The following is a 22,139-nucleotide window of genomic DNA, read 5'->3' as shown; positions in this document are numbered from 1 at the left end:
AATTATTTATTTTTACACTGTTTATTCTAAATTTAACTCTACAATGTTTAATTATTTGTTTTTACACTGTTTATTCTTAATTTAACTCTACAATGTTTAATTACTTGTTTTTACACTGTTTATTCTTAATTTAACTCTACAATGTTTAATTATTTGTTTTTACACTCTTTATTCTTAATTTAACTCTACAATGTTTAATTATTTGTTTTTACACTCTTTATTCTTAATTTAACTCTACAATGTTAAATTTTTATTTTTTGCACTGTTTATTATTCATTTAACTCTACAATGTTCAATTTATATTTTTACACTGTTTATTCTTAATTTAACTCGACAATATTTACTTATTTGTTTTTACACTGTTTATTCTTAATTTAACTCTACAATGTTTAATTATTTGTTTTTACACTGTTTATTCTTAATTTAACTCTACAATGTTTAATTATTTGTTTTCACACTGTTTATTCTTAATTTAACTCTACAATGTTTAATTATTTGTTTTTACACTGTTTATTCTTAATTTAACTCTACAATGTTCAATTTATATTTTTACACTGTTTATTCTTAATTTAACTCTACAATGTTAAATTATTTGTTTTTACATTGTTTATTCTTAATTTAACTCTACAATGTTAAATTATTTGTTTTTACACTGTTTGTTCTTAATTTAACTCCACAATGTTCAATTTTTATTTTTACACTGTTTATTCTTAATTTAACTCTACAATGTTTAATTATTTGTTTTTACACTGTTTATTCTTAATTTAAATCTACAATGCTTCATTATTTGTTTTTACGGTTTATTCTTAATTTAAATCTACAATGTTTCATTATTTGTTTTTACACTGTTTATTCTTAATTTAACTCTACAAGGTTTAATTATTTGTTTTTACACTGTTTATTCTTAATTTAACTCTACAATGTTCAATTTTTATTTTTTACACTGTTTATTCTTAATTTAACTCTACAATGTTTAATTATTTGTTTTTACACTGTTTATTCTTAATTTAACTCTACAATGTTTAATTATTTGTTTTTACACTGTTTATTCTTAATTTAACTCTACAATGTTTAATTATTTGTTTTTACACTGTTTATTCTTAATTTAACTCTACAATGTTTACTTATTTGTTTTTACACTGTTTATTCTTAATTTAACTCTACAATGTTTAATTATTTGTTTTTACACTGTTTATTCTTAATTTAACTCTACAATGTTTACTTTTTTGTTTTTACACTGTTTATTCTTAATTTAACTACAATGTTTAATTATTTGTTTTTACACTCTTTATTCTTAATTTAACTCAACAATGTTTACTTATTTGTTTTTACACTGTTTATTCTTAATTTAACTCTACAATGTTTAATTATTTGTTTTTGCACTGTTTATTCTTAATTTAACTCTACAATGTTTAATTATTTGTTTTTACACTCTTTATTCTTAATTTAACTCTACAATGTTTAATTATTTGTTTTTACACTCTTTATTCTTAATTTAACTCTACAATGTTAAATTTTTATTTTTTGCACTGTTTATTATTCATTTAACTCTACAATGTTCAATTTATATTTTTACACTGTTTATTCTTAATTTAACTCGACAATATTTACTTATTTGTTTTTACACTTTATTCTTAATTTAACTCTACAATGTTTAATTATTTGTTTTTACACTGTTTATTCTTAATTTAACTCTACAATGTTTAATTATTTGTTTTCACACTGTTTATTCTTAATTTAACTCTACAATGTTTAATTATTTGTTTTTACACTGTTTATTCTTAATTTAACTCTACAATGTTCAATTTATATTTTTACACTGTTTATTCTTAATTTAACTCTACAATGTTTAATTATTCGTTTTTAAACTGTTTATTCTTAATTTAACTCTACAATGTTGAATTTATATTTTTACACTGTTTATTCTTAATTTAACTCTACAATGTTAAATTATTTGTTTTTACATTGTTTATTCTTAATTTAACTCTACAATGTTAAATTATTTGTTTTTACACTGTTTGTTCTTAATTTAACTCCACAATGTTCAATTTTTATTTTTACACTGTTTATTCTTAATTTAACTCTACAATGTTTAATTATTTGTTTTTACACTGTTTATTCTTAATTTAAATCTACAATGTTTCATTATTTGTTTTTACGGTTTATTCTTAATTTAAATCTACAATGTTTCATTATTTGTTTTTACACTGTTTATTCTTAATTTAACTCTACAAGGTTTAATTATTTGTTTTTACACTGTTTATTCTTAATTTAACTCTACAATGTTCAATTTTTATTTTTTACACTGTTTATTCTTAATTTAACTTTACAATGTTTAATTATTTGTTTTTACACTGTTTATTCTTAATTTAACTCTACAATGTTTAATTATTTGTTTTTACACTGTTTATTCTTAATTTAACTCTACAATGTTTAATTATTTGTTTTTACACTGTTTATTCTTAATTTAACTCTACAATGTTTACTTATTTGTTTTTACACTGTTTATTCTTAATTTAACTCTACAATGTTTAATTATTTGTTTTTACACTGTTTATTCTTAATTTAACTCTACAATGTTTACTTTTTTGTTTTTACACTGTTTATTCTTAATTTAACTACAATGTTTAATTATTTGTTTTTACACTCTTTATTCTTAATTTAACTCAACAATGTTTACTTATTTGTTTTTACACTGTTTATTCTTAATTTAACTCTACAATGTTTAATTATTTGTTTTTGCACTGTTTATTCTTAATTTAACTCTACAATGTTTACTTATTTGTTTTTACACTGTTTATTCTTAATTTAACTCTACAATGTTTACTTATTTGTTTTTACACTGTTTATTCTTAATTTAACTCTACAATGTTTAAATATTTGTTTTTGCACTGTTTATTCTTAATTTAACTCTACAATGTTTAATTATGTGTTTTTACACTGTTTATTCTTAATTTAACTCTACAATGTTTAATTATTTGTTTTTACACTTTATTCTTAATTTAACTCTACAATGTTTAATTATTTGTTTTTACACTGTTTATTCTTAATTTAACTCTTCAATGTTTAATTATTTGTTTTTACACTGTTTATTCTTAATTTAACTCTACAATGTTTAATTATTTGTTTTTACACTGTTTATTCTTAATTTAACTCGACAATGTTTAATTAATTGTTTTTACACTGTTTATTCTTAATTTAACTCTACAATGTTAAATTATTTGTTTTTACACTGTTTATTCTTAATTTAACTCTTCAATGTTTAATTATTTGTTTTTACACTCTTTATTCTTAATTTAACTCTACAATGTTTAATTATTTGTTTTTACACTGTTTATTCTTAATTTAACTCTACAATGTTTAATTATTTGTTTTTACACTGTTTATTCTTAATTTAACTCTACAATGTTTAATTAATTGTTTTTACACTGTTTATTCTTAAGTTAACTCTACAATGTTAAATTATTTGTTTTTACACTGTTTATTCTTAATTTAACTCTACAATGTTTAATTATTTGTTTTTGCACTGTTTATTCTTAATTTAACTCTACAATGTTTACTTATTTGTTTTTACACTGTTTATTCTTAATTTAACTCTACAATGTTTAATTGTTTGTTTTTGCACTGTTTATTCTTAATTTAACTCTACAATGTTTAATTACTTGTTTTTGCACTGTTTATTCTTAATTTAACTCTACAATGTTTAATTATTTGTTTTTGCACTGTTTATTCTTAATTTAACTCTACAATGTTTACTTATTTGTTTTTACACTGTTTATTCTTAATTTAACTCTACAATGTTTAATTATTTGTTTTTACACTGTTTATTCTTAATTTAACTCTACAATGTTTACTTATTTGTTTTTACACTGTTTATTCTTAATTTAACTCTACAATGTTTAATTATTTGTTTTTGCACTGTTTATTCTTAATTTAACTCTACAATGTTTGCTTATTTGTTTTTACACTGTTTATTCTTAATTTAACTCTACAATGTTTACTTATTTGTTTTTACACTGTTTATTCTTAATTTAACTTAACGGAGGCATTAAAAGAGAGGCTGAGTAGGGTAGCGGATGATGTGGTTGAGCTTGAAAGTGGTTGGATGTCAATGAAAGCTAGTCTGTTGGGAGCCGTTGGTGAGGTATGTGGATGGACAAAAGGACCACCGAGGCACTCGGAAACATGGTGGTGGGATGTTGAAGTTGGAAAGAGGCTTGGCGAGAAGAGGAAGAAGTTCAAGGAGTGGCAGAAGGCGAAGGGTACGGGAGCCGAAACAGCAGAGCATGAAAGTTATAAGGCAGCCAATAGTCTAGTCAAATTTCTGGGAAACGTGAATTCATGAGGCATTTTTGAGTAAAAGCAAGCAAACCACTTTTTCTGGGGTAGTTTTTCGTGCTGAATACGATTCTGTTGTTTGCCAAGCCCAAAAATGCGTAATTAGGTCACTAATCAAGGTCAAAGGTCAATGAGTGCAAAATTCAAAATTTTTGAAAAAATGTTTTATTTTACATCACCTATCTGTACATTTCAATTATTTTACAGTATTTTGTCTGGTAAGGTTACTACAGCTTTTCACAATTATGAAAGTAAAGGGAATTGTGAAGGGAAAAAATCAGATTTTTGTGAATATATCCGTAATGAAGCAACTTTTCGTTTTTTGACATACTGTTTTAATTCACTTGAATTGTTGCCTTAAATACCATCAGTGAAGTGGTTTACCTGAGTCCTATATAATAGCAAGATTGTTTTCTACACTAAATGTCAATATTTGACTAATTAGCCACTTAATTAAGGCTAACGGTCACAAGGCGCAAAGTGCACTTACATGGCACAAGGCGCAAAATGCACTTCATGGCAAACATGTTTGGAGTGCAGGCAGTTGATCATTATCACATGTATTCTTAATTAATCCTGAATCAATTGCAGTCTGTCAGACTGATTGGCTGGAAGGAGGAGCCATCCAGGGGAATGCCAATTAGCTTAACTGTGTAAGCTCTGACCCCCCCCCCCCCCCTACTTTGGCCTGTTTCGACATGGTGTTTCACTGGCATTGCACTTGCAGGCCTCAGTGCAGAACTGTTTCCCCCACTTCCGACAAGAGCAACTATCAGAACTGCAACCTTTCTTGCAACCACACTGAGTAAGTTCTCGGCATCCCTTTGGAATCGACGGTAAAGTTGTAAGAACCGGTGACAACTTGTCATCAACGAGTTTCCATCCACAATCAGTCGGCGGTGGCAGATCTGTCATTGGATTACTGGCCTCTCTCCAAATGAAACTTTGGTAGTTTGCACGCTCTATGTGGAACTTTGCTGCATCACTAGATGGAGGTAGGGTCTCCGTTGCATGGCATTTGTTGAACAGTTTAATGCGGGCTTGATTACAGTTCTCAGATGGTTCCTTGTAGATATGGCAAATGAACTTTTCAGCATCTTCTGTGACCTTCTTTGATGGTGTCGGAAACTGCTGTTGTTGGATCTTTTCAACTGCTGTTGGTATATCCAACGTTGACGTATTGGATGGTTTGATGTCTCCAAGACCGCTTTCAGCAGATGGCCCCCTCTGCCAGGCAGCTAACTGAGTAGCGTGAAATGTATTTTTGCCATCTAGGGTAGAGTCATTGATGTCAATATTGTCGCCAGAAAAATGCACAAATCGTCCCGAAACCAGGTTGCTGGTAACAACTGCCCCAGTTTCTTGATCAAGCGCTTTCAGAGTGTTTTCAGCCATGGCAGTGTCATACCTAAGAACCCGGTTATAGCTGATTATGTGCCCAGCATTATGGAATAGCTCAACTAATTTCTTTGATCGAGTTGACTGGTGCAGCGTCATACCCATTCCAACGTGTTTAGGCGGTGCCTTCTTGTCTCCACATACACCATAGACCATGTCTTGTCCAATGCTAAGGACCCTTGTCTTCTTCACCCAACCAGTTTCAGACATCTCACTTTCGTCAAACTCAGCATCGACACTACTTTGGCCTCCAAGCAAGATATTCACAAACATGAGTACAGATGGTGGTACACTTGCCAACTCTGCTTTTTCGCTTACATCGCAACCTTCGAATGCAGGATGTGACATGATATCACTGCGGAGTTGCAGAGCAACGTGCACTAAAGACAGAAAATGATCATCCTGTTGTCTAAATATGGGAATATAGTCTGCACTGTTCTGACCGCACACCATTTCTGAAAGAGGTATGTGACTGAAATGTCGTGGAAGAAGCAAAGTTTGTTTCTCTGAAGGCGCCAAATTTCTTAGCACAAGAAATTCATAAATGTCCCCAATGCAATTCGACAAAGTTTCTTTAAAAGTCCCCAGTCTACTAAGATACGATGTAGGAATTGTGCCGTCGCACTCACTGGCTAACTCTTTGTACCTCTCGAACACTGCAGATAGTTCAAATACGTGCCCTTTCTCAGCAGAGTGACGCAGCTCTTGACACAACCATGATATCGCCATGTCTGCTGATTTGCTTTCAGTTTCCGCCCTTTTGACATCCCTAAAGAATTTACTAAGACAGTTAACATGGTAACATGCCTCAGCTGAGATTAAATCATTCTCATTTGCAGTACGGACTAAGATGTTATGTACAAATTTAGCTTTTTCCGTAATTTCATTACTCATTTTGAAGGTTGTGACACGACTTGTCTTCTGCTTCTTGTCAAAGTTCTGGCAGAACATACACAATGTCCAGTTCATCTTAGTAGTACTACTGCGTAAAAACGGACATGCTTCAGCCGAAACACTCTTTCTTTCAGGATCTTTTTCGTTTTTCGATTGTTCCTTGGCTAGCTTAGCATTTATTTTCCCCTTGTGTGTGTATGCAGAGTAACATAGCTTATGCCATTTAAGTTTGGGGAGACTTTCTGGAGGCTCTGCAAAGAGAGTCGAAAGCCTGTCCACGGCTGATCGAAATTCATAGTGTCTAAGTTTGCATCGGAGCTCGGTCGCCTCTCTGATGGCAGCAATACCCTGGTTTGTCTGGTTGAAAATCGTATCTTTGACCTCGCTAGTTCCCTGACAAATGATACAAAGTTCAAACGACACATCCTCACGCTGTCGCTTGAGGCTGGCAATAGGTTCCATGGTTGGCCTGAGGGGAGAAACAGAAACCAAACTAAGCACCAGGCACGCATGTTCTGACCATGAAAACTACAACGTTGTATGATATACTGCAACAGCCCTTAAATGATCGAATAAGCGCAGGCAGTGTTGGCCCGGGTTTTAATCTTATTCTCAAAGACACAAAGTAAAGCTTCTTCAAGACAAAACATCTAACCGATATCACTAATTCATTAGTGGTAGATGCATTAGGCACTCATCGTCAATGCCCATGCCCTGCCTGTCTTTTTGCTACTGTTAGGTAAATGTACATGTATGTAGGCCTGCCTATGATGTGAGATGTCAAGCATACATTACACATTTGTATGTACATGTATCTCACCAAAGAAGAATGCATTCCTTTACTTTCATTTGATTTTATATTTCATTTTTTAACAATCTTAAAAAGACCCTTACCTGTACTCCTGAAATGTTTAATGCCTGATGCCTAGGGTACGAACTAGATGGCTTATGCTAGGCTATTAGATTCATTCTTCATCATTAAGGGTCTATTGAAGAACACCCTGCTCTGTCTGAATGGAAATGATTTGACAAACATGGCAAATGCATTGGGGTCAGAAAGATGAAGCCACTTTCACTGTTGAGTGAAAGGGATGGTTTCAAGTGCAAGTAACTGTTATGTCATTGCAAGACTTTCGCACTCATTGACCTTTGACCTATGTTGTTTACCGGTGACATTTAGATTCTGTCTTTATAAAATCTATCTCTAGACCATCAATAGGAGCATAAAAACTCTGCCCCATTGTGCATTTAGAGGTTAAACTGCAAGCAAATTACGCAAAAACTAATTGTCGCCCCTTACAGAGATAAAGGCAAATGAGCATAGATGTGTCCTCACGTTTTCCTTTAAAAATAAGATTTTGAAAAGCTTTAGCAACCTTACTAGACAAAATATTGTAAAATAATTGAAATGTACAGATAGGGGATGTAAAATAAAGCATTTTTTCAAAAAAATTGAATTTTGCACTCATTGACCTTTGACCTTGATTAGTGACCTAATTACGCATTTTTGGGCTTGGCAAACAACAGATTCATATTCAGCATGAAAAACTACCCCAGAAAAAGTGGGTTGTTTGCTTTTACTCAAAAATGCCTCAATCATTCTATAAAGGCACATTTTCAGATTTTTTGACTAGGCTAAAGAAGGCTGCAAAGAAAGAGGTAGCAAAGGTGCAGGAGGCATGTAGGAAAATGTTCGGAGAACGATCGGATTCAGAAGAGGGTCAGAGAGCGGTATTCAGGATTGCAAAGCAGATAGCAAAAGAGAGGTGTGATGTGATGGGGGTGAGTTGCTTTAAGGATGAAGTGGGACAAATCGTTGTGGACCCAGATGGAATTAAAGGAAGATGGAAAAGATATATGGAAATGCTGTTGAATACAGAGAATGAATGGGATGGCAACATAGAGAGTAACCCAGTTTTAGGACCGGCAGAGAAGATAACTGAGAAGGAGGTTGAGGAAGCGATAAAAGCAATGAAGAGTGGGAAAGCGGGAGGGCCGACGGGAGTTGTGGGAGATATGTTGAAGGCAGCAGGAAGTTGGGGTGTGAAGAGAATGGCAGAGATCTGTAATCTGGTGGTGAAAGAAGGCCGCATTCCAGTGGATTGGGAACCGAGTACCCTCGTCCCTCTATACAAGGGGAAAGGTGACCCTCTGGACTGTGGCTCGTACCGAGCGATAAAGTTATTGGAGCATGGAATGAAGGTATTGGAAAGGGTGTTGGAGAGGAGGATAAGGAAGAAGGTGAAGATCGACGAAATGCAGTTTGGATTCATGCCAGGCAGTGGAACGACAGATGCGCTTTTCATTGTGAGGCAGTTGCAGGAGAACTACATGGAGAAAAGGAAGAAGTTGTTTTTTGGGTTTGTTGATCTGGAGAAAGCATTCGATAGGGTTCCACGCAAAGTATTGACATGGGCATTGGAGGAAGTTAGGAGTGGAGGAATGGCCTTAAAATGCATGTTGTTGTTGTTGTTGTTGTTGTTGTATTCTTAATTTAACTCTACAATGTTTAATTATTTGTTTTTGCACTGTTTATTCTTAATTTAACTCTACAATGTTTACTTATTTGTTTTTACACTGTTTATTCTTAATTTAACTCTACAATGTTTAATTATTTGTTTTTACACTCTTTATTCTTAATTTAACTCTACAACAACACAACAGGCATTTTAAGGCCATTTTCCCTGCTAGAGTGGGGTTAGCCTTGCGGGCCCAATGACAATCTTAATTTAACTCTACAATGTTTAATTTTTTTGTTTACACTGAAGGGGATGTCCTCATCGTTTCATGGTAATTGTAAAAATTGCACACCAATGACGTCATCTCCCAATAATGCAACGTCTTGAGGGTTGTTACTCTTTACCTGTGCGTGAGTCAGATATGTATCTCAAATATTTATACATACATTGCGAGGAAACATGTGGCAGGTGCAAGTGATAGTAAACAAAATGGTGTGCAGTTACTGTAAGAGCACCTTCGGGTGTCCTTCATGTCGCCCTGTGTGTCCGTCCAACAGAAAGTCCAGCTTGTCCTGTCGGTGGTGCACAATGGCGGGTTAAAACCGAACACCTGCATCGGCAGGGTCATGGTGGGGAATGATGCCACGGGAGGCGGTCTGCAGCACTGGAACGACATGAGTTTGAACCCACGGAGGCCGGTGGCGCAATGGCATCCGCTACAACAGCCAGATGAAGTCAAAGCCTGTCTGAAACATTGAAAGGGGGGTGAAGGGGGGATTGTTGTGTACAAAATGTGGGTGTGAATAGTGGGACAATGGTCTGTGAAGGTAATGACCGTTGTGTGGGTGTGAGGACACAGGTGGAGAAAATCTACAATAATCCAAACGGGATTATGAGGGTTCGTGAGGATTGTAAAGGCCCCTGCAGGATTATAGGGGGTTCGATTGTGAGGATCTCCCTTGGGATTATAAAGGGTTATTGTAAATTGGAAGGATCTTCCTCAGGATTATAAGGGACGAGAAGAAGCTCGTGGTAAAAGTACCACGATATAAAAACAAATTAAAAAAGGAAACGTTTTATTCTTACACTGGTTGAAAGAGCTCAAATATTGGAGGTTATATACAGTATATATATATTTCTTAACAGGGACGCATAAAATAATTTTGAGGGAAGGTAAGGGGGGGGAGGGCAATCAAGCCAGCGATCTGGTGCCTATACACCTCCCGGGTTCAATTTTTTGTCTAGATGAAAAGATTACAATTTTCCCGTAGGTGTGGATTCGTTGAAGCAACTTTAACTTAATTTGTCTTTTCTCTGAATAACATTTCCGTCTTTCAGGGTGAGACAGACAGACAGCATTAATATATATATATATATATATATATATATAATCAACGACATAACAGCGTGACGAGCGCTGTCCCGATCTCCTGTGGACCGAAGTCCTAGACCAAAGCGTCACCTCCGACCCGGAGGCCTCAGCCCGGCCACTCTGTCAACAGACAGAGATTTATTAATTGGTCCCCATTGGCTAAACATCAAGCAGAGCCGCCATATATATATATATATATATATATATATACATACATACATACATACATACATACATACATGGTGAGTCAAAAGTAGCGCCCGATTTTTGTTTATATATATATATATATATATATATATATATATATATATATATATATATATGTATATATATATATATATATTTCTGTCAGTTGATTGTTTGTTTGACATTTGTATTACAGTGTACAAGAAGGTATAAATAAATGAATGACATGTTTATCTAACCATTTATTCGGGGGGAAATTATAACGGAAGTGTACCAAGCTGTTTTACTTGCAATTTTCAAAGTGCCCTCCCTCGTGATCGATGCACAATTGCAGCCGAGCAGGCACAGAGTGGCACACACGCTTGCAGAGTTCGATATCAATTTCCTCAAACTTTGCAGTGATTTGAGCCTTCAATTCCTGAATGGTACGAGGCTTTTCACGATAAACAAGGTCTTTCATGAGCCCCCAAAGAAAGAAATCTGGAGGTGTAAGGTCTGGGGAACGTGCCGGCCACTCGATCGGACCGCGGCGGCCGATCCACTTTCCGGGAAAGTTTTCATCAAGCCACTGACGAACATGACGTCCATAATGAGGTGGAGCTCCATCTTGCTGGAAATAACAGTCCTGATCTTGTACCCTGGGCCAAAAGAAGGTTTGCAGCATATCCAGGTAAATTTCTGCAGTGACAGATCCCTCAAAGAAAAAGGGTCCAATTATCTCTAATGGAGATATGGCTGCCCAAACTGTCACGCCAGGTAAATTTACCTCTTTCTCAACTGTCACTCTTGAGTTCTCCGCAGCCCAGTAGACACAATTGTGTCTGTTAATTGTGCCGTTAAGCTTAAAACATGTCTCATCTGACCACCAGATGTTGGCTAGCATTGTGTCCTCTTCATCAATTTTAGCTAAGAACTCTTCGCAAAATTGAAGACGCCGGTCGTCATCTCCATCATGAAGGGCATGCAGTAAACGTGGAATGTAAGGTTTCCAGTTTTTCTGGTGAAGGATACGGATAACACTTGATTGGCTCACTTTCAACTCTGCAGATAAACGGCGAGTTGACTTTTGCGGACTTTGTTCCAGTCTCCTGATGGCTTCTTCAGCCTTAGCTACATTCGTTGCCGTTTTCGGACGACCGGACTTCTTTGCAGTGGCTACCGACCCTGTTGCTTCAAATTTCCCGACAATAAATCGTATGTTTCTTCCCTGGGGTGGGTTAATATCGAATTCCTGTGCCAAACGGCGTGCCGCCATTGTTGGTTGTTCATTACATTTGTAGTAATGGTTCACGGCCGCAATGCGTTGATTCATTGAAAGGTAATTCATGGTTCAATTTGGTGCAACTTCAGTAACTTTCCAAACTCTCAGCAATAACCTGCAAAAAGAAAAATGAAGAAAATTAATAATGTGCAAGACAATTATTAACAACATGACATCCCAGAAAGAATCTGACAGCCAAAAAAACAGAAATCGGGCGCGGGCGCTACTTTTGATTCACCCTGTGTATATATATATATTGTTGCGGATCTCGGATTATGGCGCTCCCCTTACCGAGGGGGGTTTAATCTCCTCGTCTATTAAGCTGGCCGTCTCCGGTCCTAGAAATTATGACATCACTCCCGGTCGGTAGTAGCCAGGGTCATTAGTCAAAGAAGTCCCAAATACCTGCGTACTAAGACCAGCCGTGAGCGAGGAGATAATTTCCACCCGAGCCGCAGCGTTAATGGATACGCCGAGCAAAGCGAGCTGCGACTCGGGCCGTTAACAAAAGACTAACCCGATCCTGAGCGTTGGCCAAATCGTGCCACGTATATCAATGGAGAAATCACTAAAGCGACCGGATGAGAGGAAACCCAAAGAATAAGAGGGAAGAACACAGGTTTATTAATTATGTACAAAACCAAAACCAAGGAAGAAACGAAAGGTAAGACTGTCCAGGAAGAGGAAGAAGCAGATACACAGGGCAATCCTTACACTCTTATTTTATCACACGCCCAGGACAGTACAAACACACTTACACGAATGGGGAATAGCAGGTAGAAAGAGAAGGGTCAAGCAGATGGTTCCAGGCTCCGGGTCCGCTGCGAAGAATGGCAGGCAGCTCCACGTGTCGTTGGCGCGCGACCGGACCTTGTAATTATGCGAGGGACTGGGATGCCGTGTACATAATCTTTGTGCCAATTCTCTCTCGCCCAACGTTCGTCTCAGAGGGTACCCTCGCGCAGATCGCTCAATGCAGTGACAATCAATCGAGCGCTCCCCACGCAGTTCATTCACAATGACCTCCCCTCATGCAGTCCCTTACGATCAGCATCCCCCGGCGCAGTCCGCTACAATCAGCATCCCCCGGCGCAGTCCGTCAAAGGCTTCGCGCTTATATGATCGCGCGTCGAAATCAAGCCGCCTTCATAGGGCTACGCCCACTAACGAGCTCACCTCAGCCCTGGTTGGTCAGCGAGGGCTCACTGGCTCCACCCTCGACGGCTCGTGGACGAGGCCACACCTCTTCCCGTGGCTCCACCCCTTCTTTCCTCGAGCCGACCTCGTGTTCAATGGCGTTTGGAGCCAGCGCTAAGGCAGCGACGACGGCACAATGCAGCGAACGCTGCGAATAAGATCATGTGAGAGCATTGGGAAGGACAAGCCCCATCTGTAGGTGCTACTGGCACTTTGGAGAGAGAGAGAGAGAGAGAGAGAGAGAGAGAGATTGGGGGTAATTGAAGGGGCCTAGGTTATTTGATTAATGCAACGCAGATTCAACTATTTGGAACAGATCCTTAACGAGAACACATACTAATGAGATAACTAAAGAAGAAGCCTATGGTGTCCTACATGTTGCAATATGACCTAACTAGGGTGCGACCTTTGACCTTTACACCAAAAATGGGAATATTTACAGGGGATTATTTATAAGGGAATATTACAGATATTTACAAAGTGGAGGGTTCTAAAAACCGCAACACAGCACCCTCATTTCCTCCAGGGCCGTCCCGGCCCGACAGAACTTTAACTTAGTGTGACACTCAGGGGTGGTAACCCTCTACTATTAATTCACCCTGAGTGCGACATTTTTAAAACAACTAAGTATGTCCCGCCTGCTGCGTTGCATTCTATCTATCAGACTCACGCCCACAGAATAACCGAATTATGGAATTAATTCTCAAAGTACACATTGACGGTGGGGAGCATTATTTACAAAGGCACTACTTGGTATTTACAACGCGAACCCAGGACCTGTCATTTGGGAAACAAAAGAAGATGTTTTGAAAAGGGGAAAGGCATACACTGCACTGCACCGATACCACCAGCACCAATAAGCACCAAAGCACCAATATGCACAAAGCACCCAAAAGCACCATAGAGAGAATTGCACCACAAATGAAAATGCACAGTCAGCACCATCCAGTGCACAGTTCAACACAATAATCAATGTCAATGTCAATGGCGTCCGACTTCTTCTCTGGTGGGCCGATGGCTGCTGGGCCGATGGTTCTGGGTGACTTCTTTGCTTGCGGCCTATTTGAAATCTAAAAAAGGCACAAAACCGCGTCCACTTTTTAAATTAGGGCCAGCAGGGGCCAACTAAAGGTGGTTCACCTGCTTGGCATAGGTGCCACCGTGACCGTGGTCCGCAAGCAAGATTCCCAGCAGCGATGCCAGGCCCCAAAACGTGGGGTCCATAAATGTGGTGCTCGGCCACAGACCTGTGGTCCATACAGTGGTGCTCGGCCACACCAACGTGCGGTCCATAAGTGGGGTACCGGTCCAGGCAGGCAGCAGCGAGGGTGCGGGCACCTGCGCACTCCCCCCAGGCCCAAAAGAAACAAATCCGTGAGTGGGGGAAGGAGGACAAGCAAGCAGCGGGGCAAGATCGCAAGGGTACACAGCAAAACAAGGCAATGCAGAGTGAGGTGCGTTGGAGAGCGAGCGGAGAAAGCTCGTCCCTAGCGTACGCTCCCCCCCTGTCACCTAATCTACCCTTGCCCCTTACCCCGTATTTACACAATTTTACAAATTCGTCGCTACGTCTTATCTTCCCCATATCTCCCCTCTACACCAAATTCGTCATCAATCCCAATTTCTCATTAATCCCTCTATTCCGAATTTACCATCAATCCCTCATAAGGAGGAATAGATGGAACAATGAGCACAATGTCACCCCCACGTCATGATGCGTCTTACATACCAGACATTTGCAAAAACCGGTGGTGTGGAGTCCTGTCACCCTGGTGAGTGGATGCTGATGGTGCGAAGAGACTTCCAATCCTAACTACCTTCTAAATGACTTTAACACTCTTTACACTACCCAGGGTCTTTCCTTGCCAAACCATTGGCCATTTTTACTCTATGTGGTTCTAAGAACCGAACTCCCATTGAACATACTGTGGTGCTCACCAATTTGGGGTCTCACTCCCCTGATCCTACTCCCTGTGCCCTCGCACAATTTCCGGGCTGGGTCGTGTGGCACTCCCAGCAGGTCCGTTCACCTGCACACCTCCGCCACTGCAGTTGTCTCCGAGCTTACTTGCTCCTTACCCTAACCTATCTGGGGAAGGCCCTCTGGCGCTCTCACCCCCTATCGCCCTCTCTGGCGTCGGGCTACCCGGGTCCGTCCTCCGGATCCTCGGGCCCCATTGAACACTACTGGCTCCCAGAGCCTACCTGCGGCCTCACCTGACCGACCGACTAACAGTGGCAGAGTGCCCATTTAATCTTTCTCACTAACAGGCCACACGCCCAGCCAATTGACTCCACTAATGCACCCAACACAACACTCCTGTGCAACTACCCGCACCACAGATGCCAATATCCAACCACAATTTACCTCCTCCTTCTACCTACTTTTAAACTACCCTCCCCGGGTACTCGTGAAGGGGTCCATCCTTCCCCATCCACTCCTTTCGCACCAACCACTCCACTCCACGTATTCCACACTACCACTCCACACAATCCATTCCATACTCCATTTACTCCATGCCATCTATTCCATGCAGCCATTCCCCACGTGCATGCCATGCAAGTCAATCACTCAATGCACAATCACACCCATTCTCAATACTCTGCTCAATACACTTCCACTTCTCCACACACCTGTACTTCACTTGCACACCTGGTGCCCACACACCTGGTGGCACTTGCACCCTCCTTTCCTCCAGGACCATTCACTCAATACAATGCCAATCATCATGCTCACCACAAAGAACTTCCATACCAATTCCTCATTTCCATCATCCTCACTACAAACACACTGCATCATCTGATCTAACTACTCCCTTCTGAAACTTGTGCTCCCCGTCTTCCCTTATACTATGCACTCCCTCATCGTTATCATCCATCTAAGCTATTCTGCGTCCCCTACTACCTGTACAAAAGTCACTACTTAAATCTAAAGTTACCTATGGTCATTTCTAAACCCTAACATTATGCAAGCCCTCCCTGGCTAGGTTTTCACCGCCATACCCCATAAAACTATAGCTCCTTTGCCCCAGCATGAGGGATGGTAGGGATACCACCCCCCGACACTGGGTATCAATTTCCAACCATCACTATTCCGAATTTTGAATCACTAGTAATTTCAAGCCATTTCCCTATCACCAATTTCAAATCACTATTTCCAAATACTATTACCAATTCCAATTTCGAATCACCGGGTATCAATTCCAAACGAAAACACTATCATCATCACAGTCCGCTATATCTGAGCCTCCTCGGTACGTCCATGCATTCTTTACAGCTCGGCTTCGCAAAGCTGAGCAATGCATATGGGTGGTTTGGTCTCCTGCGGTTGGGTCCGTCCGGCACTCGATTCAGGGGAGGAGGTTTACTCAGGCCAAGGCTCAAGGCACCATCCCGGCACAAGGCCTTGCGCTGCCAAGCGCGATGGCCCAGCCTTGCCCGGGTGGAGCGCCACCACCACAAGGGGGCGCCGTTCCCACCCCTCCTCCTTCCTCTCGAACCGGGCCGCCCGCTTTGCCTGGCAAAGTGCGGACACGACCGTGCAGGGCGGGGCCCGGCCCGAATCGTGCATGGCGCCCCGAGCAGGAGCGACGCGACACCGATCCCCGCCGGCCCCCGCAGCACACAACGAACACCGAGTGCTCGCGTCAGCTATCCATCAGCCTAAACGCTGCCCCGGTCAACGTCGATGCCCTACTCGCATGCTCACACCACTCGTTCCGTTCTTTACTCACCAAACCCGGCGCTCCAACGCCTCTCGTACATCCCATGCATTCTATTCGCGCACATTCTTGCGCATCCATTCCACCATTCGCACACTCTGTTATCACACACTCCGTTCCACACCTTTCTCCCCCCGTTACGTCCTCCGTAACGCTCCCGGGTGTGCACCTCTGCACATACCGACTCACGCGCTCCGATGTGCCCTCCCGCACACACGCCACAACCAACTCAGGTGTGCGTTCTCGCACAACCGCCACAACCAACTCACCCTCTGTATCGCAATCACTCCCACTATCACACTCTGCCGTGCATTCTCCCTCGCACTCGGTAACACTTCCATACTCTGTAACACACTCACTCTCTGTGTCGCATTCATCACACCGACACTCCGACGTGCGTTCGCCCTCGCACTCGGTATCACCCTCGCGCTTCGGCGCCGTTCGCACACGTGCGCCATTGCCATTCACACAGCGCACCACAGACATTTTACGAGCGCCCGGGTTACGCCTGCATCCCAAGCACGCGAAAATTATTTTTGCACCAAACACAGCCCGACTCACCTGGGCGCTTCCTCTTCTTCGTTCCTCCACCACCTGCAAACTTTTCATCTGGTTAATAAGCACAGCATCACAATGCGAATCCAGACTTTGTGCATTTTCCATTTCTCCCCTCAATTCCTGGACTACCTGCGTCGTCTTTTCAATTTCAATTTCGACTATTTCCATTTCATTCTGGATTAATTCTTCTCCTCTGACAACCGCTGGCCCATATGAATTTGCCTTGTCCAATTCGGCGGCCGTCGGGTTTTTCACACCCCGAGTCGCGATTTCTATCCCGGTCCACCCGGCTTCGCTTTGCTCACCTTCGCTCACCCCGCGCTCCTCGAGCCGCGCTACCTCGTCGCGTACCCCCGCGACCTCTTCGCCCACTCTGCGGTTAACCTCCCTCTCACACTTTCTTGCTTCATACCGGACTTGCCCCCTCGCCAACCCCTCATTAATTTATTTGGCTTGGGCACTTATGCCCCCCAATCTGCTTCTGAATCCCTCCAATTTGCTTCCTAGCCCCCCAATTTTGCTGTCTAACTTCCCAATTTGGCTTCCCACTTGCTCTTCAAGTTTATTACTCTGAGCATCCATTTTATTGTCCATCTGCTTACTATTCTTTCCCATCTCCATTTGTATGACCACCTGTAGCTGCGCCATGAGGGCTTGCATGTCAAAGCCCGTTGGTACAGCGGGCTCGGCTACCACGGCCACGTGCGAGGCGCCGCCATCTTGTGCACCTGCAACCCCCGCTACCGCACCTTCTTTGCTTTCCTCCTGCATTACTCCCACCTCTTCGCTGGGGTCCTGGGTCGACTCCAACTCCTCATTTACCTCCTCATTCTCCCCTACCGGCATCCGATCGCCTTGACTATCCATGGCGCGACTCAATTTGGATGTTATACAAAATTTCGGCCGCTCGTAATTTTGACCAAATTTTTTCCGATGGATTAAAATTTGGTTCGGGCTTCAAATCCCACTCCCCGACACCAATTGTTGCGGATCTCGGATTACGGCGCTCCCCTTACCAAGGGGGGGTTAATCCCCTCGTCTATTAAGCTGGCCATCTCCGGTCCGAGAAATTATTACGTCACTCCCGGTCGGTAGTAGCCAGGGTCATTAGTCAATGAAGTCCCAAATACCTGCGTACTAAGACCGGCCATGAGCAAGGAGATAATTTCCACCCGAGCCGCAGCGTTAATGGATACGCCGAGCGAAGTGAGCTGCGACTCGGGCCGTTAACAAAAGACTAACCCGATCCTGAGCGTTCGCCAAATCGTGCCACATATATCAATGGAGAAATCACAAAAGCGACCGGATGAGAGGAAACCCAAAGAATAAGAAGGAAGAACACAGGTTTATTAATTATGTACAAAACCAAAACCAAGGAAGAAACGAAAGGGAAGACTGTCCAGGAAGAGGAAGTAGCAGATACACAGGGCAATCGTTAAACACTCTTATTTTATCACACGCCCAGGACAGTACAAACACACTTACACGAATGGGGAATAGCAGGTAGAAGGAGAAGGGTCAAGCAGATGGTTCCAGGCTCCGGGTCTGCCACAAAGAATGGCAGGCAGCTCCGCGTGTCGTTGGCGCGCGACCGGACCTTGTAATTATGCGAGGGACTGGGATGCCGCGTACATAATCTTCGTGCCAACTCTCTCTCGCCCAACGTTCGTCTCAGAGGGTACCCTCGCGCAGATCGCTCAATGCAGTGACAATCAATCGAGCGCTCCCCGCGCAGTACATTCACAATGACCTCCCCTCGCGCAGTCCCTTACGATCAGCATCCCCCGGCGCAGTCAAAGGCTTCGCGCTTATATGATCGCGCGTCGAAATCAAGCCGCCTTCATAGGGCTACGCCCACTAACGAGCTCACCTCAGTCCTGGTTGGTCAGCGAGGGCTCACTGGCTCCACCCTCGACGGCTCGTGGACGAGGCCACACCTCTTCCCATGGCTCCGCCCCTTCTTTCCTCGAGCCGACCTCGTGTTCAATGGCGTTTGGAGTCGGCGCTAAGGCAGCGACGATGGCACAATGCAGCGAACGCTGCGAATAAGATCATGTGAGAGCATTGGGAAGGACAAGCCCCGTCTGTAGGTGCTACCTGCACTTTGGAGAGAGAGAGAGAGATTGGGGGTAATTGAAGGGGCATAGGTTATTTGATTAATGCAACGCAGATTCAACTATTGGGAACAGATCCTTAACTAGAACACATACTAATGAGATAACTAAAGAAGAAGCCGATGGTGTCCTACGTGTTGCAATATGACCTAACTAGGGTGCGACCTTTGACCTTTACACCAAAAATGGGAATATTTACAGGGGATTATTTTAAGGGAATATTATAGATATTTACAAAGTGGAGGGTTCTAAAAACCGCAACAATATATATATATATATAGTAAGAAGCTATCTCAGGAATTCAAAGTTATAGAACACTGTGCAAAGTCATGAATTAAATTTAAAATAATATCCTCACTAGTTTACAATAAACAAGACATATTTGTATGAGTGCTCCCTTTATAATGAGAGTAACACTGTTACCAACAAAGCAATACACATGGCAACTTGATATCGTTTACATTCGTGTTTGTTTGAATGACGCTTAATAAACCTGAAAAATGATGAAACGATGAACAAACATATTTGATTTTTAAAAAACAAAACGAACTTCTGGGAGGTGTGAGAGTCTGATTGGTTGTGTCCAGGTGACCAAAAAACTGGCACATGTCAAATGGGGTAACTTTTATTTCAATTACGTAATTTGCGTTGGAAGATACAAAATGAAAGGTTACCCCGTGACACGATACGTTCTTCAGTGACTTGTGGATGTTGGGTAAATCGGTGTGTCTGGTTCAGGTACTTCCTCTCTCTTGTTCAGGTACGGCGGTGGCATGTTGGTGACGATGCCGGATTGGCATCCCGCAAGCCTGGCTGAAGGTAGCAGTTTTAGAGATTTGGATTCTAAGCTTCGAGAAGTCGAGTTCAGGAGAACTTATCATAAAAATCCAGCTTGCTCATTAACGACCCTTATTGGTGGGCCCAATCTTCCTGCACCACCTGGTGTGGTGCAAGTCCACTCATCGTGGTCGACCGATTATGGTCCCTTCCCTCGTCCACACAGGGTCATTTTTCATACGACGATAGACCTAACCTGTACTTTTGAGTTAAAAACAAAAGGTCCCAACAAACTCTAATGCATCACACAGCCCTCATTGTAAGATCTGAGTATTCCCTTGAAGAGGTAACTTGCTAATTTATTATCATTTGTTTTATTCCCCTCGGTGTCCTATGTAGTTACACACACACACACCCACACCCACAAGACTATAGCACTGCTTGACTGCAATGGTGATTGGTGACCCCAGCATTTTCTGCAAGGGTCCCTAATAAATCTACCCTGTTTAGGTACCCGTGAACAATTAATAACATGTTCAATAAAAGCCTTCCAGTCAGGGTTGAGGGAACAATGAACGGAGCAAAGTACAGAGATATCCTTCATGAAAACCTGAAACAGAGCGCTCAGGACCTCAGACTGGGCCGAAGGTTCACCTTCCAACAGGACAATGACCCTAAGCACACAGCCAAGACAACGCAGGAGTGGCTTAGGGACAACTCTGTGAAGGTCCTTGAGTGGCCCAGCCAGAGCCCTGACTTGAACCCAATCGAACATCTCTGGAGAGACCTGAAAATGGCTGACTACCGACGGTCCCCATCCAACCTGACAAAGCTTGAGAGGATCTGCAGAGAAGAATGGCAGAAAATCCCCAAATCCAGGTGTGCAAAGCTTGTCGCGTCACACCCAAGAAGACTCGAGGCTGTAATCGCTGCCAAAGGTGCTTCAACTAAGTACTGAGTTAAGGGTCTGAATACTTATGTAAATGTGATATTTCAGTTTTTTCTTTTTCATAAATTTGCAAAACTTTCTAAAATCCTGTTTTCTCTTTGTCATTATGGAGTATTGAGTGTAGATTGATGAGGGAAAAAACGAATCTAAACGATTTCAGCATAAGGCTGCAACATGACAAAATGTGAAAAAGTGAAGGGGTCTGAATACTTTCTGAATGCACTGTGTATATATATATATATATATGTAGTATATGTGCAGCATCTGTATTGTCCTGTGTTGTCATTGAACTACTCCCTCAAGATTTTTGTGAAATCGTATGAAACTTCCAGTATGTATGAACCTCGGCCAATGTCCGAAGACCTAAGGGTTTGTTAAAAAAAAATTTCAACTTAAATCTTCAACTTAAATTGTTCACAATTGTAAAATGACATATATTCCAAATACATTTGTACAAAATAAATGTTTGTATTATGATTGGTATAAATCATGACAACACAGCAACTCAGGCGCAGTCATTATGCTCAGTTAATACAAGCCCACTCCTCTGTAACGACGTGAGTCGTAGGAGAATGGGGTCCTGAAGCGCCAACCAACAGACATTCGCTGACGCTCATTCTCACTCACTTTGTTCGTTCGCTGTCGGTCGGCGCATTCATGACACCCCATTCTCCTAATACTTGTGGTGGAAGGGAAAATTGGGGAAGGGGAATTAGGGAGGGGAAGGGGAAATTGGGGAAGGGGAATTAGGGAGGGGAAGGGGAAATTGGGGAAGGGGAATTAGGGAGGGGAAGGGGAATTAGGGAGGGGAAGGGGAAATTGGGGAAGGGGAATTAGGGAGGGGAAGGGAAAATTGGGGAAGGGGAATTAGGGAGGGGAAGGGGAAATTGGAGAGGAGGACTCCATTTGATTAT

At 41.3% G+C, this 22,139-nt stretch overlaps 1 protein-coding gene across 2 annotated transcripts in view; it reads left to right on the top strand.

Annotated features, from left to right (window-relative positions):
* The window catches only part of LOC137427976 (synaptotagmin-1), a 52,808-nt gene extending 42,636 nt beyond the window's left edge, over window positions 1-10,172 (top strand). The window contains exon 9 of one of the 2 annotated variants that reach the window (XM_068117850.2): window positions 9,647-10,172. In XM_068117850.2, the coding sequence (XP_067973951.2) occupies window positions 9,647-9,847 (201 nt within the window). In that variant the 3' untranslated portion in view covers window positions 9,848-10,172. The remainder of the gene's footprint in view (window positions 1-9,646) is intronic. The other variant, XM_078777552.1, reaches the window with a different exon arrangement.
* Window positions 10,173-22,139: the final 11,967 nt, after the last annotated feature.

Source organism: Myxine glutinosa, chromosome 5 (assembly GCF_964187855.1).
Source record: "Myxine glutinosa chromosome 5, kmMyxGlut1.1, whole genome shotgun sequence".
NCBI lineage: Eukaryota > Metazoa > Chordata > Myxini > Myxiniformes > Myxinidae > Myxine > Myxine glutinosa.
This window is presented reverse-complemented; position numbering and strand designations above follow the sequence as displayed.